Source organism: Passer domesticus, chromosome Z (assembly GCF_036417665.1).
Source record: "Passer domesticus isolate bPasDom1 chromosome Z, bPasDom1.hap1, whole genome shotgun sequence".
Classification (NCBI taxonomy): domain Eukaryota; kingdom Metazoa; phylum Chordata; class Aves; order Passeriformes; family Passeridae; genus Passer; species Passer domesticus.
In genome coordinates this window covers 22,727,621-22,752,889 of record NC_087512.1, presented here as the reverse complement: position 1 = coordinate 22,752,889, position 25,269 = coordinate 22,727,621, and the positions used below count along the sequence as shown (strand labels likewise).

General features: G+C 38.7%; 1 protein-coding gene across 9 annotated transcripts in view; it reads right to left on the bottom strand.

The window, feature by feature from the left end:
- The window catches only part of MAST4 (microtubule associated serine/threonine kinase family member 4), a 277,502-nt gene that overhangs the window by 124,838 nt on the left and 127,395 nt on the right, over positions 1–25,269 (bottom strand). For 6 of the 9 annotated variants that reach the window (XM_064405477.1, XM_064405478.1, XM_064405479.1 and 3 more), the window contains one exon: positions 20,068–20,099. The exons of 1 other annotated variant lie outside the window; for it this stretch is intronic. In XM_064405477.1, coding sequence (XP_064261547.1) covers positions 20,068–20,099 — 32 coding nt within the window. Of the gene's footprint in view, positions 1–2,827; positions 3,230–20,067; positions 20,100–25,269 lie in introns of those variants that run through there. 2 more of the 9 variants (XM_064405482.1, XM_064405487.1) reach the window with 1 other exon arrangement.

The window sequence follows — 25,269 nt, the reverse complement described above, 5'->3', positions numbered from 1 at the left end:
ACTTGTAAAAACTGCTTTTGTACCTCTACACTTCATCTGCTTCATCTCTTCATCTCCGCTGCAGCAGAGTTTGTCTCCAGTTGTCCCCCTTTGTCCACCCATCAGTTTGGGCCCTGACTGACTGCAGGCTGGGAAACAACTCTGTGCTGCACAGTCAGGACTTGCGCTGCAATTCCTGGGGGCACTGCAAGGTTAAGATGTGGAGGCAAGCCATGCAGACCACCATCAGACTCCATCAGGACCAGAAGCAGTGAGGAGAAGTTAGAACTGATCCAAAGATAGTTCAGGTGGAGGGAGAAGAGAACTGGCACCAACTGGCCAAAAGCAGAGGGCTGCAGCAAAGGGAGAGCAAGGGGACTGCTATGGAGTCACAACTGGGGACAAGGAATCTACTAAAGCCAGATGGTTAAAAGGAGAGGAAAAAAACAGCTCTGGCATTGAATCAGAAGAATATATTAACTTCAAAGCCCAGACTGAGAACTCTAATTCACCTTGCTGTGAACAAATCCTAGAACTACTCTATGGCAAAGGGCATTGCCCTTCCTCCAGTGGATGGATCACACAGAGCAAGTGGAAGTCCTACACCGGCTAGTAGCTAGATACTCATACTCTTCTTCATTTTCACTACTGTAACACATCAGAGTCTCAGTAATGGCACAGACTCTGAGGGCATCCAGTATCAGATGTGCTAGTACTATGGATCTAAAAATTCCCACTGAGCGATGATACTGGTGTGTCAATCCAGTTCTTGTATAGAACTCACTCTTCAGCTTTGCTTTTTTAAGACCTAAGAAAAGCTGTTAAAACAAATTATCACAGTGCATGACAACCCTACTTCTTACACTTACTAAATTTGGAATGCTTTATTTTGGATTTAATATTCTTTCCAGGAGCTTTTTGCAAGTAATGAATACAAAGTCGATAGACTGTACTTGTTTCTCAGGGAGACAACATAATTCTAGTCCCAACATTTAAACTTCACTGAAAGAAAATTCATGAGACTCAGGGTGAGAGGAATAAATTGGATTTTTTCCCCCTTAGACATGCTCTTCTTTAAAGATTGCAATTAGCAGTTTGGGAGACATGATTTAAGTCTGCATTGACTCAACTCTGGCAAATCATGAGAGAATGACTCTATGGAAATCATAATGTGCCAGCAACCAAAATATAACTTTTTTTTCTCTACAGGTAAATCAAGTTCAAAAAGTAGCAAGTGTCATGATAAAAGTAATTCAAATATATGGAAAAAGTAAATATAACCAGACAACATTTTAGCAAAAACAACGATCAAAACTGAATTTGAAATATAACTATTAATGTTATCAGTATTAAATATTTTGAAAATATGGCAAAGCAAGTGGAATTATGTTATGTTACTGTGAAAAAGGAGGAAGCAGTAAACAATTACTTCATATTATAAAAATACAAACATACATTGAAAAACATGAATCCTTTTCCATCCTTTGCAGCTAGTGATGTTACTCTCACATGATGATTACATAATTCTGTGAAGACTGATTTAAAAATATTTCAATTGCCACATCTCAAAAGAAGTACAATTATCAATTATTCATGGAAACCATTTTAATGAGATCTTTGATAAGACCCCTCCTCCAAAACTCATGAGAAATTAGTAATGCCATTTTTTTCAGAAAAATATCTAGAGCTTAGCCTACCCACAGCTAACACATACTACTCTTATCAGAAGATGCCTGACTGAAATGCAGAATTTCTGAGACATTTCACGAATGTAGTTCTGGGGAACCAGTAGGAAATCTGCATTTGATCTTTGGAATAAAGTGCTCTGTCACCTTCAAGAGGTTATTAGAATAAATTATTTGCTATGCTGCACACTTACCTATAGCCCTCTCTTTAACACACAGCAGATGCCAGAGATAATACCTTTCATAGCTAAATAACCTTACTGCAGGCACTGCAGCATTCAGGGTTTTGTTGGGTTTTTTTATTCCAGCAAGAATGGGGTAGTCCAGGAAATACTAAAGGATCTGATGTAGCCTATCGATTTACCTGAATAAAATTAGCAAGTTCTCATGGTGGCTGTAACATGCACACATACATGTCAGTGTAGACTACAGGTATAGATGTATAGACATATATATTTGGCTTTGACTAACATTTCTGGGGTACATATATGCTGGTATTTATGAATAAAAAGACTACACTTACTATCACTATACATTAAAATTACACGTGTTCATTTAGCTACTCTAAGTAGCTGAAAGCACACAAATTAGTTAATCAGTTTTAAGCAAGTATAAGTAAACACACTGCTAAATTAGGTAAACATACTTACTGCAGAAATTATCACGATTCCTCCAGAATGTCAATACAGGTCATTAGTGCAGTTACGTATGTAAAATATGTCTTGTTCCCGATGAATTTTCACAAACAGTATTTTTATAATGGTTTAATCTCTTGCAGTGCTCTCTATTATTCAGCACAGAAAGAGGCCTTTCTAAAAGGCAGCACCGGGATAAACAAACAGCAATGGAGAGCTGAAGAGAAAGACAGACACCATGGCCTACTGACAGATTCTTCTCCTACAAGCTGACAGGATGCTTCATGCACTGAGATTCAGTAACTTTAAATATGCAGAAACGCGTTCTTTCCAAGCACACTGCAACATCCTGGCTCCAGGCTCACACATTTGCTGAAACCAACTGCAATGCATTCAAAACGTGCTCCTTCAACCTGGAGCTGCAGTGCTCCTAGGCTGTCAGCACAAACCTATGTTAAAAGCTCCTGACTGCACAAAAGCCGTCATCATGCAGAAACCATTAAAACATTAAAGACAGACAATACTTACTCCAAGGTCAGCCCTGGAATTTGTAGCCTTTCCCGCTGGGCTTTCATTGCTGTTATGTGTTACCACACTCTATTGTAATCATGACACACATTCACGGGCAGCATTCTGGCGATGACAGAGAGCCAAATGAACCACTATAAAGGAATGGACTAAGGATCTCTTGGGGGCGGGGGGAGGACCGCAGGTTGGGGTCCTTCCACCTCTAGCTGTCACGAAGAGCCGCAGGCTGCCTCTCTCGGGTTAGTGGCAGCGCACGCCGCGCCGCTTTAGTGGAGCGAACGGCACCTCCAGTTGTGCACGCCAAGTAATTCATCCCCGGAATTCTGCAGCGGCAGGCACTGCGCCGACACGCGCACACACACACACACACACACACACACACACACACACACGCACACACACGTTACACCTCGGAGTACGCAGTGGTCCCCCTCGCTACGCCAGCCCACCGCACAAAACAGATGCTATGCCTAACACAGTTTCTCTCGGCAAATGTCCAGCCTTCACCACCCCCTCCGATTCTGCCAAATAGGATTGAGCCATCTTCTTTAAGTCACGTTATCCCCTTCCGTGGTAAACAGACAGTTTCTGCAGTAACAGAACAGCAAACTGCTGAATGAAAAGCAGGCTCTTCTTTAATGGAGAAAATTAATTGCCAAGGCTTTTCAGAACAAATGTATTCTTGTAACACAAAGGTTAATACAAAAGGAGAAGTCATCGTTTGGTTCTGTCACATCTGCACCTGAATTTTAAAGGGATATCATCTATAGTTTATATTCAAGGTGAAAGCCAAACCTAGAAATTGTAGAAAAGCCTATTAATTTTAGTATTAAAAGTAGCATCACTTAAACCACTACACAACACTTTATATAGACAGCTTAAGATCAGTGCTGCTATGTGGGATTTTGGTTATAATTTAATTATATTCCTTTTTTAGGTACTCTCTCTTATTCTGAGATTACAATTTTAATAAATATATACTGTGAATTTTTCCATGAGGAGGACCGTTTTTTTTAATGCTCTACAAAAGAGAAGAAAAGCAAAGTGCGAGTACTTATTTTTAGTCATTTTAGAGCTAGAATATTTTATCTCACCCACCAACTTTTCCTGTACACAATATAATAAAGCAAATCACATGATTTATTTTTTGATAGAGCTCTGGACCTGCTCTGTGGATGGACAACTTCTACAGACCAGTCAAAAGACAGGACCAGATGAAGCTGCTGCTTTTTGTGTTCTTGGCTTAATTTTGGGAGACATTAGCAAGTTCACAGGTTTTAGAGACAGAGAGAAATCTTCTAGTTATGGAAACTGCTGATTTGGTGAATTGATTATTTTTTCAACCACACAGTAAAAAAGAACAATTAAATTCTCAATTACATTTCTTGTATCTCCTACATATTTCTACTGGAAGGTATTTTATATTTATGTTACATATTATCTGGAGCCTTCATTTAAAGACACTGAAAACAAACCTAAAGGATATACAGAGCTATATATTTGAATTTTTAAAACATAACAGACACCTGGATTGTGAAGGTTAACTTGAGGTCCCAGCAAGCATTCTGTAAGCAATTTCTAAAAGGAATTTGTAAATTCTCCTACCTCCCAAAAGAAAGAGAAATAATTAAATTGAAGGAGTTAAATTCCATCTCACTAACCACAATAGGTGAGTGCACAGATTTGCAAAGGCACAAAGATCAGCTAGGCACCCAACTCTGAACAGCACATTCAGACAAGTTTTTCAAATTTTACTCAGAACACAAGCAAAATATCAATTTTTGAAGGTATTCTAAAACTTGAAAAATAAAGTACAAGAATCAACTGTCTAACAGTCAAACAACTCTGACATTGAAACTATCTGGTGAAGCTGCCATGCTTTTTCATTACTGAGTTTGGAGACAATCACTTAAGATCAGAACTTCAACAAGAGAGCAGCAGAGTAGGGGGTACTACAGCCACAGGTTCCTGACTTTCTCCTAGCTGCCAGGAACGGGCAGGTCCCTATTCCCATTGCTCAGCACCTCTCAAAACAAGATCTGTTCCCTTAAAAATCCGTTGATAAAAATATCTTTTCTACATAATACTTCTTCAGTTGCTGGAAAGTTCTGTTTCTGATGGAGAAAGAAAATTTTGACAGGTAAACTGTGATTGTGTACAGACATGTTACAGTTTTAGTTAAGCCTTAAAGGATGCTCAAAGGGCTTAACTTTGTGGATACCGCTCTCTAGTTTGGTGCTTCATTCTGTTAGCTGTGTAACCACATGCACACATAGCTTGCACCAAAATACTATTTGTTGTTCTGTAAAACTGTTAACTTTTTGTTGAAGGCACAAAGAGTAGGAGACAGCATGAACACCTCGGGAACAGCCAACTCCAGTCAATCAGGATGGCACTAGAACTATTTCTGTAAACAAACTAGCAAAAGGCCTAGCTCTGGAGGTGAATGTATGCTTCCATCAAGACTGAAATACACATTGTACAAACTACTTCCATAAGGCAAATTTTACTGCTGAAGTGAACACAAGCCCACAACAAAGGCACTTGTTTTGTTTGTTTTTTCCTCCACGTGCAAAGAAATAGTCTGCCACTACTAAACACTGCTTCGTGAAACACAACAGTTGAGCATTTAGTGCATTTTACCTGCAGGAAGACAATACCAGCAGCTTGTCTTGCCTAAAATGAAACTGAGTGGGACTGGCAGTCGGGTACAGGCACTTAAATATAAACAATTGCATCCAAGGGCTATTTCGTGGCCATGATAAATCTTTCCTGAGCTGACTCATGCAAGCACCTCACATTACATCAATGGTTAATTATTCTAAACTGAGATTGAGCTGTAGCTTAACTTCGAAAATTCTTTTTCAATACATTTTCCTGATCCAGACAGAAGTCTAGAAAATTGTGATTTACTGAAAAATGATGAATCCAGAGTCCAAGATCAATTTTTTCTCACTGTTTACAGTTTTTGCAGGAATAAACAGAAGCTGCTTCATGCACCTGGGGGCAAAAAACTGCAGCAATTAAATTAGATGAAGCTTGCAAGTAAAAGCTGACTTCAAGCTTGATCAAAACATCTGTTTGCTCTTAATTTTGCAATGCTTAGATTTCATCTCACCAACACAGTTGAGGAAGGAAGCAAAAGTTAGCAAGAAATCTTGTTGCTACTACAAAAGCTAAATGTAGATTAACCTGAAAATACTGGCAGATATTGCCTATACTGACACAACTTCTGTAAAGAAAATGTCTCATCTGGAAAGAATTCCAAACAAAAAATCACTCAGAGCACTGAAGGGCTGTAAGCATTATACTCCTTTGCAAATGCAAACCCTGGTCTTCTCTTTCTAATTCAAGAGTGAATTTAGAAAATAAGATGTAGGAAAACAGGGCTCAAATTATTAATTTATGTCTTTACTGAGGTGTCTCTGGTTTAGTCAGTCTCACTCACCTGGTTAAAACCAAGCACAAGCAGAAAAGCACAGAGAAATGTTTATTTCCTTGAAACACAAACCAGCAAAACATTACTTCCATGGCACAGTTATTAATGTTGTATGCTTTCAAAGCCCCTCTCTTCTGCAGATGTTGACTATTCTTGCTTTTTCCCCTTAAATAATGCTAACACTATTAACAATGCAGGTGCCACTGGCTTTCATTATTCTGTAACATTTAACAGTAATTACACTAATACAATTAACAAATCAATGCATCCTTTGGTTTTGCAGGCCTCTTGGCCAATGGTTTCCAAAGGTATCCTGGGGTTAGTAATCAACTGTCAAAGAATAATGACCTTTCTGTCATAGACCTTAAACAACAGATTATTTCATCTGAATTTCTGTCATCTAATCTGTTTACCACACCAATTCACACATTTGTGCATTTTCAACAAGTACAATTGCTTCACTGCTAGCACCAGAGTTTATCAAGAAGTTCTAGCAGGAATGATGTCTGCATCCTGTGTTGCGTGCAACACAGCAGTTAAGTGCAACACTGCTTCTTGGCATCAGTGAGATGCAAAACACAGCACAGGAAGAATGGGGTTTTACAGACTTTTACAGACAGGTTTTACAGACTTCCAACACAGCATGCCTGGGCATGTTACAACTTCAGACAAAAAAAGTATGAAATATGAATATTGCTATTTGTTACCTCTGCCTGAAGTCCACAGACCGACCAACACAATATTTATAAAGCAAACCTCATGCTTTAGCTATCTGCCAGAAAGCACCAGAAAGTATTCTTCATTATTGATCTAACTATGAACTCCCAGGGTACGGGCATGACTGTTTGGTATGCCATGACAGAAAGACATACTAGACAACTCCTTCCAGCCCAAAGTCCTGTTAACATCATAGATCTATTAACATTTAAAGGCATATCCATAAATCTGATACGAGTAAGCAATTTACAATAACGCATTTTATTAATGTGTCACTGGACTATACAGTGAAAGACTAGGTGGTCTTGCAAAACATCACAGAGTCTGTTTAGAGCTCTAACTCATACGATTCTGCAAGGGACTTGTTTTAAAATTATAGTTCTAAAAAGCACTCTATTAAACTCAAATATATTTTAATAACTTTGTATAAATTAGTTGCATATTCTGCTCATAGCTTTATGGTATTGTTTGTATTGCTAAAAACAGAATGGATCAAAAGAATGTGTTTACTAGCAATGTTAATTAAACATTAGAAATAACTGAACTGATGTAAGTTAACCCAGCAACTGGTTGTCACATTGAACATTCTTAACTGAAACCACTGATCCTAAAACATTGCAGACAAAAGGAATCATTTAAAAGCCATCAACAGGCAAAATCTCTCTGCAAAGTCACCCACTTCCATTCCTCCACAGTAAGTTTCAACAGGTACTTTCCCTACAGCCAGGACAGCCTCCCTGTGTGTAGAACAGATGCATTTTAGATAAAGCAGGACTTATACTGACTGATCCTGCAACTTTGGGAGCTCAGAAGACATATAGAAATAATGAAGGTATGTGGCCAAAGAATGAGAGAAAAAGCTCCCTAATCTTTATCTGAACTGTTACTATAAATGACACCAGCAAGAGGTGTTAGAGGTGTTAGCAATCTGTTAAGGCAGCCTTCCTCATATTCCACCAACCCATGCCCCATCTCCCTTGACTAGGCAGCGTCATTTTCACACCTGCCTGTGCACGCTTAAAAATAACACCCCATACAAAATCAATACAATGCCACAACGTGCCCTTTGCCATTTTTTTTTTAAGGAAAACTCCCAGAGCAGCTACTTCAGATTTGGACAATCTCCCGCCATGTTTCACTCTTATACTGGAAAAATAAAAAAAATATAAAAATTTAAAAAGAGAACAATAAAAATAGCTCAACCAATAAAGTCTCTTGTCAACAGACATTAAATTAATATTAAAACAGCAAAAAGCTAGAGAAATTACACCATACAATGCAGAATGAGATAATAATAATAATAATAATAATAATTATTATCTCAGTCTGCATTGCCTTTCATGAAAAAAAGCATTAAAATTAGTGGCAACAACAGATCTACTTTTTGAGGAGTTCTACATTACACAAGGTTTAAACAGTTGCTCTTTTGAAAGACAATACCCCCGTTACACAGGGAGAACCCAAACTCAAACTCAGGCTCTTAATGAGCATTTATTCATCTGGTCTTCATTTAAGCTATATTTCAGTGCTAACTGATGCCGTTTAACTTTCCTGCATGTATTTTTTCGTCAAGAGAATGAAAATGTAAAAAACCTTGAACACATAAAAAATATCTATTGAACTGTTTTTTAAGATCATGATGATACCTGAATCTCCTTCAAAAAGTTAAAGCACAAATTCATGATTTCACAGTCCAGCCTGCAGCTGGATTCTCCCAAAACCTTACACCCATCTATCAACAACTATTACATACCTGCAGAGTTACCAAGCTCTGTTTTGGCTGGTTGATAACTGATTCCTTGCTAAGACTTTATAATGCACATGAATACATACATGCCTGCAGAAAAGGCTTCCCAACAATTCTGTGAGGCTACCCCATGTATGCTTCAATTTTTATTTTTTTTTTAATTCACCTTCTGGTTCTCTTTGTCATCAAACAAATGGGTAGACATGTGCTCCAAATAGAGGTGAGCAGCTGAAAGAGAGCCATGAGTCTTTCATCAAAAAAAAAAAACAAACAAAAAAAAAACCACGCAAAAAAAAAAACCAAAACAAAACAAAAAACCCAAAACAAACAAAAAACCCCAAAAAACAAACAAACAAAAAAAACCCAAAAAAAAACCCCAAAACAAAACAAAAAATATAAACCCGCAGGAAGTTTGAATCTTGCATATTTTTTTTGAACCTGTCTTATACTTACATAAAACCCTATACACATCTCCACAGGGAATTCTGTCATTACAGACATGTACAAATAAATAATGTTGTCCATTATAAGACAGTATTTTCTTCCATCAAAGCAGGTACTTAATACATAGAATCAAGTTTCAGCAGAAAGTTTGAGCAAATAATCCCACTGACATATTGACCATTTATAAAGAGCATCAGAAAAGTCAAGTGGTCATGTTCTTCCCCAAGAGAGGTCCATTATACCTATAATATTCCTATTGCTTCAGTCAGAACTTAAAATATGATAGCGATTTCACAAACCTCCCAGGTACACACTCCTCTGCTACATTGTTTAGACACTGCTTCAACCATGTTTGAGATGAATCCCCTTGATCCAATTTAAACACATTACATCTTACTGCACACCCCAATAACACTGAAAATACTTTTACTTCCTACTCACGGCAGATGTTCCACACACTGGAAGACTTTCATGAACATCCTTCAGCCTTCCCTTCTCTAAAATAAATAACCCAGGCACAGTAAATATTTTTCCATATACCATGTCAAATTTTCCAAGCAGCTGAGTTGTCATCTGTTTCCAGCTTATTGACTTCAATACACAGCACTCCAGTACAAGGCCTTTTAAGTTCTGTGTGGGACAGAATAATGCTGCATGCTTTGCAGCTCAAAATATCAGCTTTCCAGCACAAGATACCCACTGCCCTCTAACAGCAACTGTGGTATCTTAAACCTCACAGATCACTTCTGAAAACTAACTCCTATTCAAGCATCCTGTATATCTGCAGAATTTTCTGCAGGAGTAGAATTTCTATTTTACTTGGTATATTTTCTCCAGGTTGTCAGAATGATTTTGAAACTCCATACTGTTCTTCAACATACTTGCAGTCTTCCCAGCTTATTGAGTGCTGCAAACTTCATTAACATAATCTATTCTATCACCTAGGCCACTAATGGAAAATAATGACTACAACCAGTCAAACAGGGCCCAGTGCTATCTCCTGCTTAGTGTTTCTACATGATAAGAAGCAAAGCAAAAGGCTCTTGAAAGTGACACTATCCCCAGCCCGTGCCTCCACCCCACCAAGACACACTTGCTGGTATGGCTTACTGGTAAAATCTGACTTTTTAAAAAAAGCCAGCAAAGTTCTGATTTATAGATCAAGAACCTAAAATCTTTCTTGATTTAGCTATATGTAGGCATATTCCTGGTACTTCCGACAGGCATGTCAACCATAAAAACAGCCATATTTTTAAATGTAAACAGAAACATCTTACATTTCTCCTAGCAAAATCTAGGAGAAAAGCATTCACAAAATATGACCATGATCTGTAAAAGCCGATTTTCAGCAGCATTACAATGATACTAAGAAGTGCCACAGAACAGCTGAGGCTGGGTCTCAAGGCCCATGCCTACACATGAATATAAACACAGCTGATTTAACCCTGTTCCATCACATGTTGTTTTGAAGTGTGGTATGTGTCCATTACCTGACGGCGAAGTAATACCACTTAGCAGAGGAAAAAAGCGTTCCCAATGCCCATATTGCCTGCACAACTTTTACAAAGGCACAAGAGAGCTTTTCCATTCAGGCTAGAACAGCGGGAACTTGCTTGTTTACAGCAGCACACTCAGCCCCGTGTCAGGAGCACCTGTGATAGCATGTTTGTCTCAAATACCATGCTTGCCTTCACTGCTCAGGGGCATGACCACACTAAACATTCATGAGTGAAGCCACTGGGATTTGAGGAAATGTGATTATATGCAATTACACTGCCTTTTGCACTGTGGCAGTCAACACACAATGAATATAAAGTAAGAAACTCCCTATGTCAGCCTTTTAGACTCACTTGCTCCCTGTGGCAGTTATCTGCTACCCTTTTCAGGCAAGCATGACAATAATGCAGATCCACTTATCCCCAGCACCCTTTCTGACCTTTCCACGTGCCTGTGAGATCTGCTGCAACATACCTCATTAAGCCTCACAGGCTTAGGCTTGACTGGCTTGCTAGGAAAAAATGTGACAGAAAAGAAACCCTACAATATTTTGGGGGGAAAAAACAAGAGGAGAGAGGTGGCAGAGAAGAGCACATAGATGGAAGGAATGTGTGCTAATGACAGGTTGGCTGCTGCCTTGACTCAGTGAGCAAAGACTCATTAAAGACAACACAGAGGCAGAGCTTTTTTGATTGGCCCTTATGGAACAGAATGGTATCATGCCAATGCAATATATTCCTTCTCCAAACCTACAAAAGAAGAGCTCTGTCCTGCTGCCATTTAACCTCCACTTTCCTGTTCAGACTGCCACAGAAGCCACCCAGCTTCCTGCCACCCATGCTTTTGGCTGAAGCAAAACTACTCAGCTTCTGCAAGCTCCAGTCTTTCGGTGAGCCATCAACCCCTCTGCAAAAACTGCATGTGCTGCCTGCCCTTCAACTTACTCCCAGGAGCCATCACCCATCCTCCCATACACAAAGCATTTGGCAATCAGGTTCTTAGCATACTTATCCCCATATGAGAACTGCAGTCACAGAGTGAATTCTGCAAGCCTGAACCTGTGTCATGACCTCTGCCCCAGCTCTCCACTGTTCTATCCCAGAGAACATACCTGCAAAGAAGGCACTTGGCTTGACACAAAGTCTGAACAGACAAATGGACAATCTCCAGCAAAACAGAGCATGCAAAGGACTGCATTCAGTCAACAAAACTTTGAAAGAGAGTTAGCATGATGGATAACTCCCAGGGGGAAGGGAGGCAGCAGATAGTAGAGGGGAAGGAAATAAACAGGATTTAGAAGTTCTAGACAGGGACAGAAGTGGTGGTAGGGGGCAAGAATGGCCACAGCCACAAATATTATGTTCACAAAATATAAAAGACATAGCCAGTACAACCTAACTATAGAGCAGATACACTCCCAGCTATGGCCAACAGAGGCCCTGCTGCCATGCTGACATCTGTCTGCTTTAAGTCTGTCTATGGACACGTAACTGTAGGTAACAAATACACTAATGTCCTTTATGATAAGCAATAGTACAGGTTTAGAATACTGACAGTAACAAAAAATGTTCAAGCCTCTATTTCATAGGAAAGAGTTAGGGGAAAAAATACTTCCCTCCTCCTCTGAGACAAAACAGAAGTGCTTCACTGGGATTTCACAATTGTTATTCATGACATTCGTAGAAAGTCAGCCTATACTTTACATAATGGAATGGCAATAATACTAAAAATTTCAGGGGGAAAATCTGTAATGGCAAAATGCCTAACTGAAGATGCAAGGCAGGCAGATCCCTGATGTGATGTTCAGCAGTTACCTTTTTTCTTCTGAGGGCAGATATTTAGAATATAGGTGATACTACTGGTACCAGAGGAAAAAACATATTGTCCAGAAAAACCTGAGTGCTTATTTTCTTAAGGCAAAAGCAACATTTTTTTGTAGTCAATACCTCACCTTTAACCCCCATCAAAAAACAATCAAACAAAACAAACAAATAAAAAAGGGGGGAAAAAAGGAAAGAAAAAAAGAAAAACAAAACAAAACAAAAATAAATAAAAATTTTAAAAAAACCCAACCTCTCATTACAAGTTATTAAACAACGCACAGGTTCATCAAGCCATCATGTACTCCTCCCAGAGCCCCACCAAGACTCCATCCTACAGACCCAAAGTAAGTTTGTGCACCCTAGGAATTGCATGGCCTCAGGAAGCTCTTCTCTGTAGATTATTATGTAATTATTCAAAACTTCATAGCATCAGTACCAAAATAAAATTAATTAATCAATACAGCATACAGCAGCCTAGATAATGTAATTCATCAGGACATTGCAACTCCTTTTGTGACCTTTTTTTTTAACAAATTTCACACATTCCTTAACTGAAGAAAACTGAACTTCCTGAAATTAATGACACTGGGGAAAAAAATAGTGAAGAAGAAGCTGCCTCAGTATGTCAGATTTTCAAAGTTTAGTTTTAGAAATTCAAGCTGTGCTGACTAGCAGTGATTACCCACATGATGTTCTTCTGCCAGTTTTCTCAATGTAAGAACTTTATCAGGTCATTTATATGACCTTTATATGGTCATTTGTTCTTTTTGTGTATATGATACAGTTTTGAAACTTTACTGGAACAAAATCAAAGACAAATAATTCTACTCACTGAGAATGCAACTTCTGTTCACAAAACAAACAAGAAGACACAACCAATGCTGATTTTAAAATGCTTATATACATCAATCACATTTGCCAATGCCAGACAATTACTAATCACACAACTACTGCACTCACACACTAAGTTACCCCTAGACCAACCCTGATGCTCAGACATCAATACTCCCTTGCATCAGCATCTCACATTTCCAGCCATTAAATTACCCTAAGCATTTTCTGTACACTCTTGCTCCAAGCTTTGCTGCTTCAGTGTACAAAGAAACACTGCAAACACCACCAACTGCTGGTTCAATAGGTAAAGGAAGATATGAGGGTAGAACCCAGACACAGAGCGAGCAGTTCAGTGAAACAGACTGTAAGCAGAAGAGGCTGTTAAGGGGATGAGACTGTCACATGGGACAATCAAGGACTTTAGGGTAGACAATTTTTCAGGCTGCCATTCCATTACTCTTTTATGATTCATTTAGTCAGACTAACTATTAAAGTTTTAGTAGTGAACTGATGAGACTTTAACTGCTATTTGTTTGTAGAGATTCAGCTATTTTAGCACCTTGGCACCTGCTTTCACATCACCAGTAGTAACCCATTAGCTATGAGATCTGGCCCTCAAACCAGGTTGAACCTCATGCATTACAGAATAATTTTTTGCATGTATAAAAATATTTTAAACTAACCTACTGAACAAATGTTTTTTTTTTTCTACTTTAGGCAAAGCTTGGAGTCATCCAGGTATTTGATTTTCTTTGCTTCCACCAAGAATGACGTGAGTCTCCCATCCTGAAATTCTGCAGCATGCAACAGAACCATAGCTTGAACCTAGATGTTGATTTAGTTTTGGTTTTTGCTATTTTTTTTGCTGAATGCTTAAGTTCAATCAGCATTTTGATAAAGAACTACGTAAGATTAGTTTTCATTCTTGACCCTGTCCTGTCCTTGCCTAAGTAGGTAAAACAAAATTCCAATAGCACACAGCACACCCAGCACACTGTGGAGAAACATGGTACCTGGTCACTTAACACTACTTAGACACCACAGCAGCCACAGTACAACAGCAGTTAATGCAATGTTACACAATTAAGCTTTAAAGCATCATTTTCTGAGCACCATTTCTCCAGGGAGGCAGGTTTTTTTAAGAATTCTGTTACGTATCTGAATAGTTTTCAAATACACAACAAAGCCATCACCATCAATAAGTGACTCTTTTTGCATGTGTAGATAAAGGCTGTGTACCTGTACACACATAAAAATAGGTGAGCACAAATTTACCAGTTAAAAGATACTACAAAGCTTTAAAATACCTTCAACATAGTATACATAATTTTTCACTGAAAAAGGACACAATGAATTACATTAAAACAGATCGTTCCTTTTTCTAACACGTAATGTGATAAATCATAAAAGAGGACGTAAGTGGATAAAATCCACAGATATACTAGTAAAATCTAAGTCCAGAGACAACTGCAGATATATGTAATAATATTAACATTGGGGTAAACGGAGCAGGGTTGCAAATTTCTGTGTGCAAACACCAAAAAACCTAAAACAGAAAAACAATAAACAGAATGGCCTGTACTGTTAGCCAAGGACACAGCTAACAGCAATAAATACCAAGGGATATGTTGTTTACATCTAAATCAGGCCTGTGCTCTTCACAGCACAAAGGACTTGTTTGCAGAAGACCATGCACTGACAACAGGAAGGTGCCAACAAGGCTACTGAGCATGCTGCACAAGCCACAATTCTCTCTGTTAGACCAGGACAACTTTAAAAGGAAACACGGACAATGGGCGGCAGACTTGCACACAATTTATGGAGGCTAAAGTAAGCAAGACTGTGAGGGAAAAGGGTCATGTTATAGTAACTGTTGGCTCCTAAATTATACAAAAGACATAACCAAGTTTTTCATTGTCAATCATAAGGAATCCAAAAGATGCAAGGGGAAAAAATTCCACTCAGTGACAGCAGCAGAAAACCCTTGAAAGCTGAGGACAGAAACAATGCTAGTAATGACACTAAAGAATACAACTTGATACTCAACCACAGGCTAGGGAGAATATCTACTGGAGCACAATCCATCCATACTAGAAAGGACAAATTCATTACCTGGCAACAATAATTAATCTACTCCACTCTCCAAATTTAAAGTAACAAGTCACCTATGAACATAGCTAATTTTTATTATGTAAATGTCTACGTGCACACAGAAACTGCCAAACAAATTCCAGTTTTGTCCACCTACATAACAAAAGCCTCAAAGCCATTTTTTCTTTTATTTTTCCAAACTAGTAATCATTCCCACTTTTTCTCTAAGGGTAACAAACAGTCCATATTTTTCATTGATAAAAAACCTTTCTTTCAAAATTGTTTTCACATTTCTTGAAACTTACTTAATCAAGCATCTAAGTCACCAGTGGTTTTAACTACTGTTTGTCTTGAATTCTTGGCTGGCGACAATCTTATGTTCCTATTATCCAAGAGTATCAACTGTTTCATTGAAATGCATAAATTAATTTTATGAAAATTCTGTGACCAACTTTGACATTTGCGCAAGTAGATTTTGTAATTGCTGCTACTGAACTTGAGTCCTTATTTTACAATTACGGAAGTTCGTTTCAGAACTGTAAGGAGGAGGACAGATGCAGCAAAAATAAATACATCATAGCAATATATCTCCAAATCTAACAGAAACTGAAAAATTAAACAAAAGAAGACAGAAATATAACAGATTTAGTCTGGAAAAGTAAGAGATTTTGCTTCTAGAGCATGTACTTTAAGCACTGAAGCTCTAATGAAAGGAGAAACTGCCTCTACTTATTCACTTCTTCTCATGTATTGCTGTTCCTGAAGGCTCCTCCTCCTCTCCACCTCAGAGAAGCCTGTTGTAAATTTTCTTTTGGGAGAAGGGCATTTTAAACCAGAATGCACCTACTCAGAGCTGAGTGCAATTTTTTCGCCACAACCCTTGAGTTCATGCCTTCAGTCTATAAAAAGTTTTAATTTTTCTGAACACTGACAGTATGTAAGAAAACAAATCAGGGTAAGGACACTCACATCTTAAACTCAGTGATGGAAACTCACCTGCTTAACACACACTGAGAGACCATCAATAGCTAGCTACTTGTGTTAGATACACTATGAATGTCTAATGGGTAGAGATGTGCAAATGCTATCAGGCATTGCCGGGTCCATGAAAGGATCTGTGCGCTTCACGAACAGCAACACTTAATTCTAGTCAAATTAAATCTGTATTTCTGAGCCTGGCTTAACATCAAGCACAAGTATCTTCCTTGATATTACAGGAACACAGAACAGTCTGAGCTAGAAGGGATCCACAAGGATCATCAAGTCAGCTCTTCAGTGAACAGCCCATACAGGTATCAAACCCACAACCTTGGTGTTATTAGCACCATAATCAAACGAACTGAGGTAGGGGTAGGGTTGGAAGTGTTTGGTGAAAATAAACCCATCAATAAAAATATTCTACCAAGATATAAATAACCCATCCCCATTGCAGCAGTGTGCAAAAATGTACTCCTGTTCAGTTTTCCAATGGACTTGCAAAGTGGGATACTAACAGCCATGCAGGTTTACAATCAGACTAAGCTTATATAAAGTATTTTTGCTGCTGGAGTCAGCCTGAGAGAAAGCTCCCATCTATTCATCCTGCCCCCAAGCATCGCACCCTGCTGCCAGAAATAAGTATTTGTGCAGTTGGGCAATTTAACATGCTGAAGAAACTGCACTAAGCTAGTTGCAACCTGGACTAATTCTGCCTGTGTCCAAAGAAAGAGTTGAGCCAACACAGCCAGGGGGTGCTCCAAGCATGGAGAAGCTCACTTCTCAGCCAACCACAACTCTTCATCTCAGTTTATGCCAACTATGCTAAGATTGCTCACCCCTGAAATAGCTCACACCCGGTCCTGTTCAAAGCTGTGTCCTTGGCATGACATTGGGCCTGAAGTACCAAAAGACAATGTGAGATGTCCCTGCCTGGAACTGTTCAGGACCTCTAGATGTCTACTCAAATGAAAACACAGGACTTTTCACATTTTTAAATTCAATCTTCATGTCAACATTTATATAAAATACAAATACAGCAAGTCAACACAGCCCATGCACATAACCCCACAGCTACTGCTAACCTCAGCAGTGTGAGCCCTTTTAATTAAGCACTATTAAAATTATTTTAAAATACCATTGTTTGGGTTGGCCAGGTTTTAGTAGCAGGGGAGCTGGAAAGTGGCTACTGGGAGAAGCTGCTAGAAGCTTTCTCTGTGTCTGAGAGATCCAATGCCAGGAGGCTCCAAGACAGACCTGCCGCTCACCAAGGCTAGGCCAATGAAATTATGTTAACAGCTCTGTGGCAAAAGATTTAAGAAGGGGGGAAAAAAGTTATTGCACAGGTGCAATTGCAGCCAGAGAAGGGCAGGGTGACAATATGTGAGAGGAGCAGCTCTGCTGACACCAAGCTTGGTGAAGGAGGGGCAGGAGGTGCTCCAGGCAGCAGGGCTGAGGTTCCCCTGCAGCCTGTGGTGAGACCATGGTGAGGCAGCTGTGGCCCTGCAGCCCATGGAGGTCCCTGGGGATGCAGAGATCCACCTGCAGCCCCTGGAAGAGACCCAGGCCAGAGCAGCTAGATGCCTGAGAAAAGCCTGTGATCCTTTGGGAGGCCTGGGCTGGAGCAGGGTCCTCCCAGGACTTGTGACCCTGTAGGGGACCCACACTGAAGCAGGCTGTGCCTGAAGAATGGCACCTTGTGGAAACAGACCCACACTGGAACAGTTCATGCAGAACTATTGCTTATGGGATGGACTCACACTGAAGAAGCTCCTGGACAACTATCTTCCATGGAGTAAGACCCCAGTCTAGAGCAGGGGAAGAACTCCTCTCCCTGAGCAGCAGCAGAAAACAATGTGATGAACTGACCATAACCTCCATTCACTGTCTCTCTGTGCCACTGAGAAGAGAAAGGTAGAGCCTGAGAAGGATGGAGTGGTGTGAGAAGGTGTTCTTAAAATTTATTTTACTTCTCATTATCCTAGTTCTTTTAGTAAAAAATCCAGTCAATATTCCCAATTCTGTTTGGCCTGTGAGAGTTTTTGTTCAGTGATCTCTCCTGGTCCTTACTTTACCTTACATATGAACCCTTCACTGCATTTTCTTGCTTCTGTCGAGTTGCAGAGGGGAGTGACAGAGAAGCTTTGGTGGATGCCAAGCACCCAGGCAGGGTCAACCCACTACAACCATCTGCAGAAACCTAAGCACTTAATAACTGGATATGATTATGCAGACAAGATGCTGTTCTCTACTACACTTTAATAAAGCCTCAGCAACGTCACAGAAAGCATATTCATGTCTCAGTGATCAGCTAAACCAGTATGTATGTGAATGCAACTGAGGTGATTGCGATGCAGTCATTTTTCAGATTTGGAGTAAACTAACTAATAACATTCAATGTCAAACATCCTAGCAAGAGTAAGCAAGGTCAAGTTCCAAGAGCCACTTTTTGCTCTGGCTGAAGTGAACAGCAGTTTAGCCATTAACTTTAACAGAAGCAGTCTTGTACCCACACAACAGTTTCAGGTTAATATAAAGCACAAAGGACAGCAAAAGAATGCACCAAAAATCCTTTTCTTTGACTGTTTTTCTCTGTCACTGAAATGCTTAAATAATTAAATACTTGACAGGAAATTAGTTTTCTATTTTGTTGATTTTTCTTACATAATGGGTTTGCTTACTATGTACTATAAGACTTCTCATCCATCCAAACCTAAAACAAGAGTATTTTCCAGCACAGCAGATATCCTATTAAGTACAGACTTCTGGTATGCTCTTAGAGTCAGAACAACAGAGCACTTCACTGCACTTTCCCAGCAATTACAATTTCTTTTATTTACATATCTCACCTACTATCACTAAAACCTACACAGCACTAACAAGTTGAAACCAAGTAACCAGCCTCTTGTGCAAGGGCACAGGGTTTTACTCAAAATTGTCACCAATAATCCACAGATCATCTTATAGTATTATTCTTGAAAGAGAGCAGTAAGTGAACAGAGTTTGCTTCTTAAGACATTTTGTGATGTTCTTATCCCAATACTTTCTCAACAAGTTACTAATACAGAATAAGAAATTAGACACATGCAAATAAAAAACACAAGCTTTAAAACCAAACAGCTAAAAACCACTGTCAAAGCCAAGTCATAGAAACCTAAGTAAAGCACAATTGAACTCAGCATCTGAGTACATGTTATTATAACTAAGTAACAATTTATACAAGAGTACATAGTCTTTATTTCCATAATCAAAATAGTAGCTTAACAATCCTATATATTTTGTATAACTCATCTATCTTTCTTCCTACCTTCTCATCCAGGACTGTTCACGGAGTTCCATAAGCATGACAAGTTTCTTTTATATAATTCACAAAGAAAGCATGTTTCTTCCTTGATTTTTAACAAGAAAAATCTTTAACAGAAAACAAAAAACTTTGCATCCCTTTGGAAATCACTGACAATAACTTCTCTAACAGATCAGCATAAAAATGGTTACTGCACAACCCACAGGTTTTCATTTACAATTTTCATTTCTTGTATGTATTCTCAGGCAGAAAAACTGCCACATTTAACCTCCATTCTAACTACTCTGAGAAGAAAACTAGTCTACTCTAAAACTGTCAAAAATACATACTACAACCTAAACACTATAGCAAAAAACTTCATATACTTACAAACTTCCTCTTCTTGGAAGGCTCAACTCTTTCTGCAACAGAAAAATGTTACAGTGTATTAGCAATAAAATATTTTAATTTGAGGTGGTATTTTTGAGACAAGTACCACAATCCTCTCATCCCACCAGTAGCAGAGATATAAAAGTAGCATATTTGGACAGTAAAAGATGCCCCATGTACCACTTTTCTTTCCTATTTGAAATATTAACATTAGCATTCGGAAAAGTCTGTACCTTTTCGTAGTAGCAATATTAAAGTATTTCAAGCAATAGACAGATGTTATGGAAAAGCCTTACAGTCAGCTGTGATGAACTGGCAACACTATTAAAATTTGCAAGAGTCACCAAAAAAGATAAACTCAGTCCTTTCCAATACTCATATTGGAAAAATATAATAAAAAACTCATATTTTGTTGTTATTAACAAGTTGATCACAAGCTCAACAAGTGATCATTGCCACTAAGCTTTCAACACTATATTCTTAAAACCCAAGAAAGATTAAGTACATAACAGTTTGGTCCACAATAAATAATTATAATTTATTACAATCTTCTGCAAAGCACTAGCATAACAGCGGAAACATGAGTGTTAAATTTTTCTACAGCTTTTGCTGAGAACAATTAAACAGTCAGTCAAACTACAGTTTAACAGTTAAACAACTTTTTATGGGATTGACAAGATAGCCTACTAGTTAAATGGAAACTCCAATACAAACATTTTTTCTGTTATTTTAATGTAGAAGAAAGCCACAAGATTCATAAAGTTTTGCCCATCAGAAACAAGCAAAATATATATACCACAAGTATATATTAACGTCTATTGCATATATCACAGAACAGCTGAGGCTGAAAGGCATCTCTGGAGATCCTCTGGTCAAACCTACTCACAGCAGAGGCAATTGCAACAAATCACAACTACACCCAGCTGGATTTTGAACATTATTTTGAACATTTTGCAAAGATGGACACTCACAACCTCTCCAGGCAATCTGTTCCATTGTTCAGTCACCCTCATTTCTTTATATTTCTCACATGAACCTGAATGCTACATCAGTTAAGCATTATCTTTGCAAGCATGCCCAGCAGAGAGAATCAATTACATTCAAATAAAAGGACAACTTGTCTGACCTAGAGGATACACAGTCAGGATACATTTGAAGTTGAAGTGCGTCATCCTTGCTGAAAGATAAGGTTGCATATGCGTGTCCTGGGGTGACTTTAGGATCCTGAATTGTATCTCCATTCATCTGTTTAACCCAGAAAGAAGTTTTGCACCTTTAAGATTGGTTCTGAGAGTGAAGGGAATCAAGAGAAGTGTGGAGTTTGTCTTCAGACACTGCACTCACTCCTCCACATTCCTGCTCCTGGACTGTGTTGTCTGAGCGCAGACAGACAGAGGGACAGAGCTTTTCTTTGCTTTTAGTTAGTTCTTAGCTAGCTGAGGCAGAGAAATTCCCTGGACTGTGGTTTTTCTTCTTGGAACCGTTCAAACCTGCTCCAGACTGAACATCCAAAAGAGCACCAGCAGCTCCACCTGTGGCCCACTAAGCCAGGCCAGGGCCATGGCATTCTCGTGCCAGAGGGACTGACAAGAGACTAAGTGAGCTGAGCTACAGCCCACCAAGGGGAGTTTGTGAGTTTGTCATCTCTTCAGAGTGGCAGGAGGTTTTATTGTTTAATACTGTTCCATTTTCATGCTGGTGAATGCTTTGCCCTGTTAAATAAACAGGTTTTTTCCACTTTTCTCCAAGGAAATCTTCTTCCTGAACCAGCTGGTGGAGGGCCCACTTAAATCTGCTTTCTGGAGGAACTGCTTTTGGAGATTTTCTCCCAAATTTGCCCTCGGCCAGGACAATGTGAGTGGTTCAACTTCTATGGCTGGATAAAGCTATAGGTATTGACCAGAAAACACATATGAGAATACAATCAAATGGACAAAAATAGTTCAGCCAGGCACCTTAGATAAAAGGCCATAAGGGAATGAATAATTATGTATTCTTTAGAGAATTTTAAATGGTGTGCAGTAAATAATGCCTGGGCTGCTAACTGAATGATAAGGACTAAAATATCAAGTAGCAGCTCAATTCCTGAGTACCACCCATCCTGTTCACTGAATGAGGAAGGAAAAAATAGTGTGAAACAATGCAATTAGACATCGTAATGCAAAGGCATAGGAGAGCAGGATTAGGGGCCTGGGTAACAAATTCTCTTACTTCCTAGGAAGTTCCAGCAACTGTTCAGAATTTACATTTTAAAACACATCTTTTAGCATAACATGTGCTTACATACAAAAGAACAGTTACACCTGCATACAATATTGCATTATGAAGCTGAGTAATTCCCCTCAATTTAAAATGTCACATTCATCATGAACAAAATGTTACCACAAGTTAGAACCCACGTACTTCCCTTTGTGGTTTTTTCTTTAATATTTACAATGTCATTGTGTTCTATTTCTAACATGTAACTTTACTTGTAATGGTAGGTACTGTCATACTATAATAGACAATGCTTGTGGGAAAGTTGCCAAATGGTATGAGCAAGAGTTGTTCGTACATGGCTTTGAGTTGCAACATGTACTTTAAATTTATTTCCTATGAATCTGTGTGGGGGGCTTTTTGTATGTTTTATTCAATCTGAGTGTTTTGGTTGTAGTTTATCATTATTACAGCAGTGCAAATAAGAGACACTGGCTCCTGTAGACACCTAAAGTCACATTAGTCTCTCGGCACATTCTCATGCATGCCATGCTGAAGCACTACTTTTGACTATCAAATGAAGCTCCAAAATAATAATGGCTCACTGTTAAAGATATTAAAACTGCCAAGACTACCCCCTGTATAAGGGAAAAAATAAAGCAAAAAATAAAGCATAATTCAATCAAGACAATTTACAAAACGTTGCATTTCTAAGGCTGGATTTAAAAGCAATATACATATAAACAAAAGTTGTACTGAAATCAAACAAATGTCCTTCCTGGATAATATTTCTCTCCTCATTTTTCCTGTCTATTACAACCATGATGTTAAAATGAAAGGTCACTTCTCTCATGCTTCTCCAGCTGGAGTAACTCCAAGAAAAAAAAAGTAAGTAAAATGTAGTAAACTGAAGCATGTTTTTCTCTCGCATATCACACTAAATTATTACAGCTACATGATTTTTTGTTGTTACTTAGGACTCACCCACCCCAAGGATTTTTCCACAGCCTGAAGGAATTAGCAGATTATTGGCTGTATCACTACAGAGTTTCTCCCTCCTGAGAAGGTTCACCAACATGATGCTAGCTTTGCAATAGTACAGCACAGGTCCACAAATGGCTCTATGCAAAACAGGTGGCAAAAGCTTAAACATGCTTTACATGGGGCTTAGGTCTAGCTTATAGCTTAGGTTAGAGGAATCATTTATTTCCTAGGTATACAAAACACTATTTGTACTAAAAAGTTAAAGACAATACTTTTACCCTGCCTCTTCCAGCTGTTTTTGTCACAACCATTTTAAAGAGGGATGAATGATACCAAACCAGAAATCACTCAGTTCTTCAGGCTTGCAACACTCCAGTTCAGATCTCAGTTAAACCCCAAATCACCTGCATCAACTTCAGTTTTCTGGCACATTAGTGCTTCCTTTCTGAAAGCCTCAGTAGAAGACCCAGAAGACGTGTCTGCCCCAGTTCCACTGCTCAGCATCCAATGCATGCAGACTGCTGAAGGTAAAACTTAGCAGGGTCAGGACCTTCGGATCACATACTTAGCAGGCAAGCATCTGGGGCATTAAAAAGAGAAAAGGCTGCCTTCGCTGTGACTCTGCATGGTTCTCAGTCACCAGCTCTGCCCCAGAGGATCCCACTGTGCTCTTCTGCCCTTGCCCTACATGGAATCCTCCTCTGGCCAGTTCAAGTTGGGCTGGTTTTAGGGCTGTTTCATTCCACTGCAATAACATAAAGCAGATTAATGGACCAGAGATTCTTGCCCTTGAGGCCCTGTGTGTTTCAAAAACTACTGTCATAAAATATAATAAACCTTGCCTCCAGTTTAAGAGATCTGTGCAAGCTGTGCCAAATTGCTGTGATGTAGCATTAAGAAGCAGGTATACTGAATGTAATTGCAGCTGTCAATCAGTTCAAACTCTCTACTCAGTGCATTTTACTATCAATAATATGTTTCGACAAGAATAATGCTTTCTGATTATTTCAATAATTGTGATTCTTCCCCTGGTCCTACACACCTTTAAGATACTTCAGTATGCACAAGTTCAGTATCTTCATCACAGTGCAGATATTCAGCCTTGTAAACAGATCACACTGAACAAATAAAACACAGTCAACTTTATTCTGAATCAAATCTTTCACCCTAGTACCCAGAAATATGGTTTATAAAAAAAAACCAAAACCACAAAGTAAATAGATCTGACCAAAAGAGGTGACTTAGAAAACACTTAACTTCTTCACATTCCTTGTAAAGATTACCAGAAATTTAGAGAAAATTTAAAAGATTGAATTTCATCCCCAAGGAAGAAAAAACGTAATTAACTTATTGCTTGTTACTGGTTCAGTTTTAAACAACCAGTAAAAAGTTGCAACATTCACAAAGTACCAAAGGCACAGCTAATACTGTTAATACAAGGTTGATTTTGCAATCACAGTAAATCTGCTTCATCTTCCAACAACTGCAATCTTTAACTATTCAAGAAGTCTTTCACAGTTTCAAATTGCACATAAAAGTAGTCTGGAAAAGTGCACCTTTTCAAAACAAATTTCAGTTATGCATTCTTCAGTTGGTGAGGTGTTAAGTATAATAACATTAATATGAAAAGTTGGGGTTTTTTCATAAACACTGTTGCTCTACCCATCCATCATAAATTATAAATATCTGACAGGTTTCTGGTAACCTGTGTCAGATCTTCACAACTTAAAATTGTAACATTATCACTGCATTAGTAACAGCAGGAAGGGAAAAAATCAGCAATGGCACACAATTCACCTTCTTATCATCATCAATGACAGCAAGACTTAGTGCTTTGAGGAACAAATTTGAAGGATTTCTTCCTAAGCAATTACTATGTTTTTGCCAAAGATAAGCTGGGGGATAACAGAGATCTCGCATTTGGATGTGGCAGTAAGAATATAAAATAGTGCAAGTGACAAAGTAAAGTATTGTTTCCATCTATCAGAGAAAGGTATTACACCGTGCAAGAGCTTTTTACAA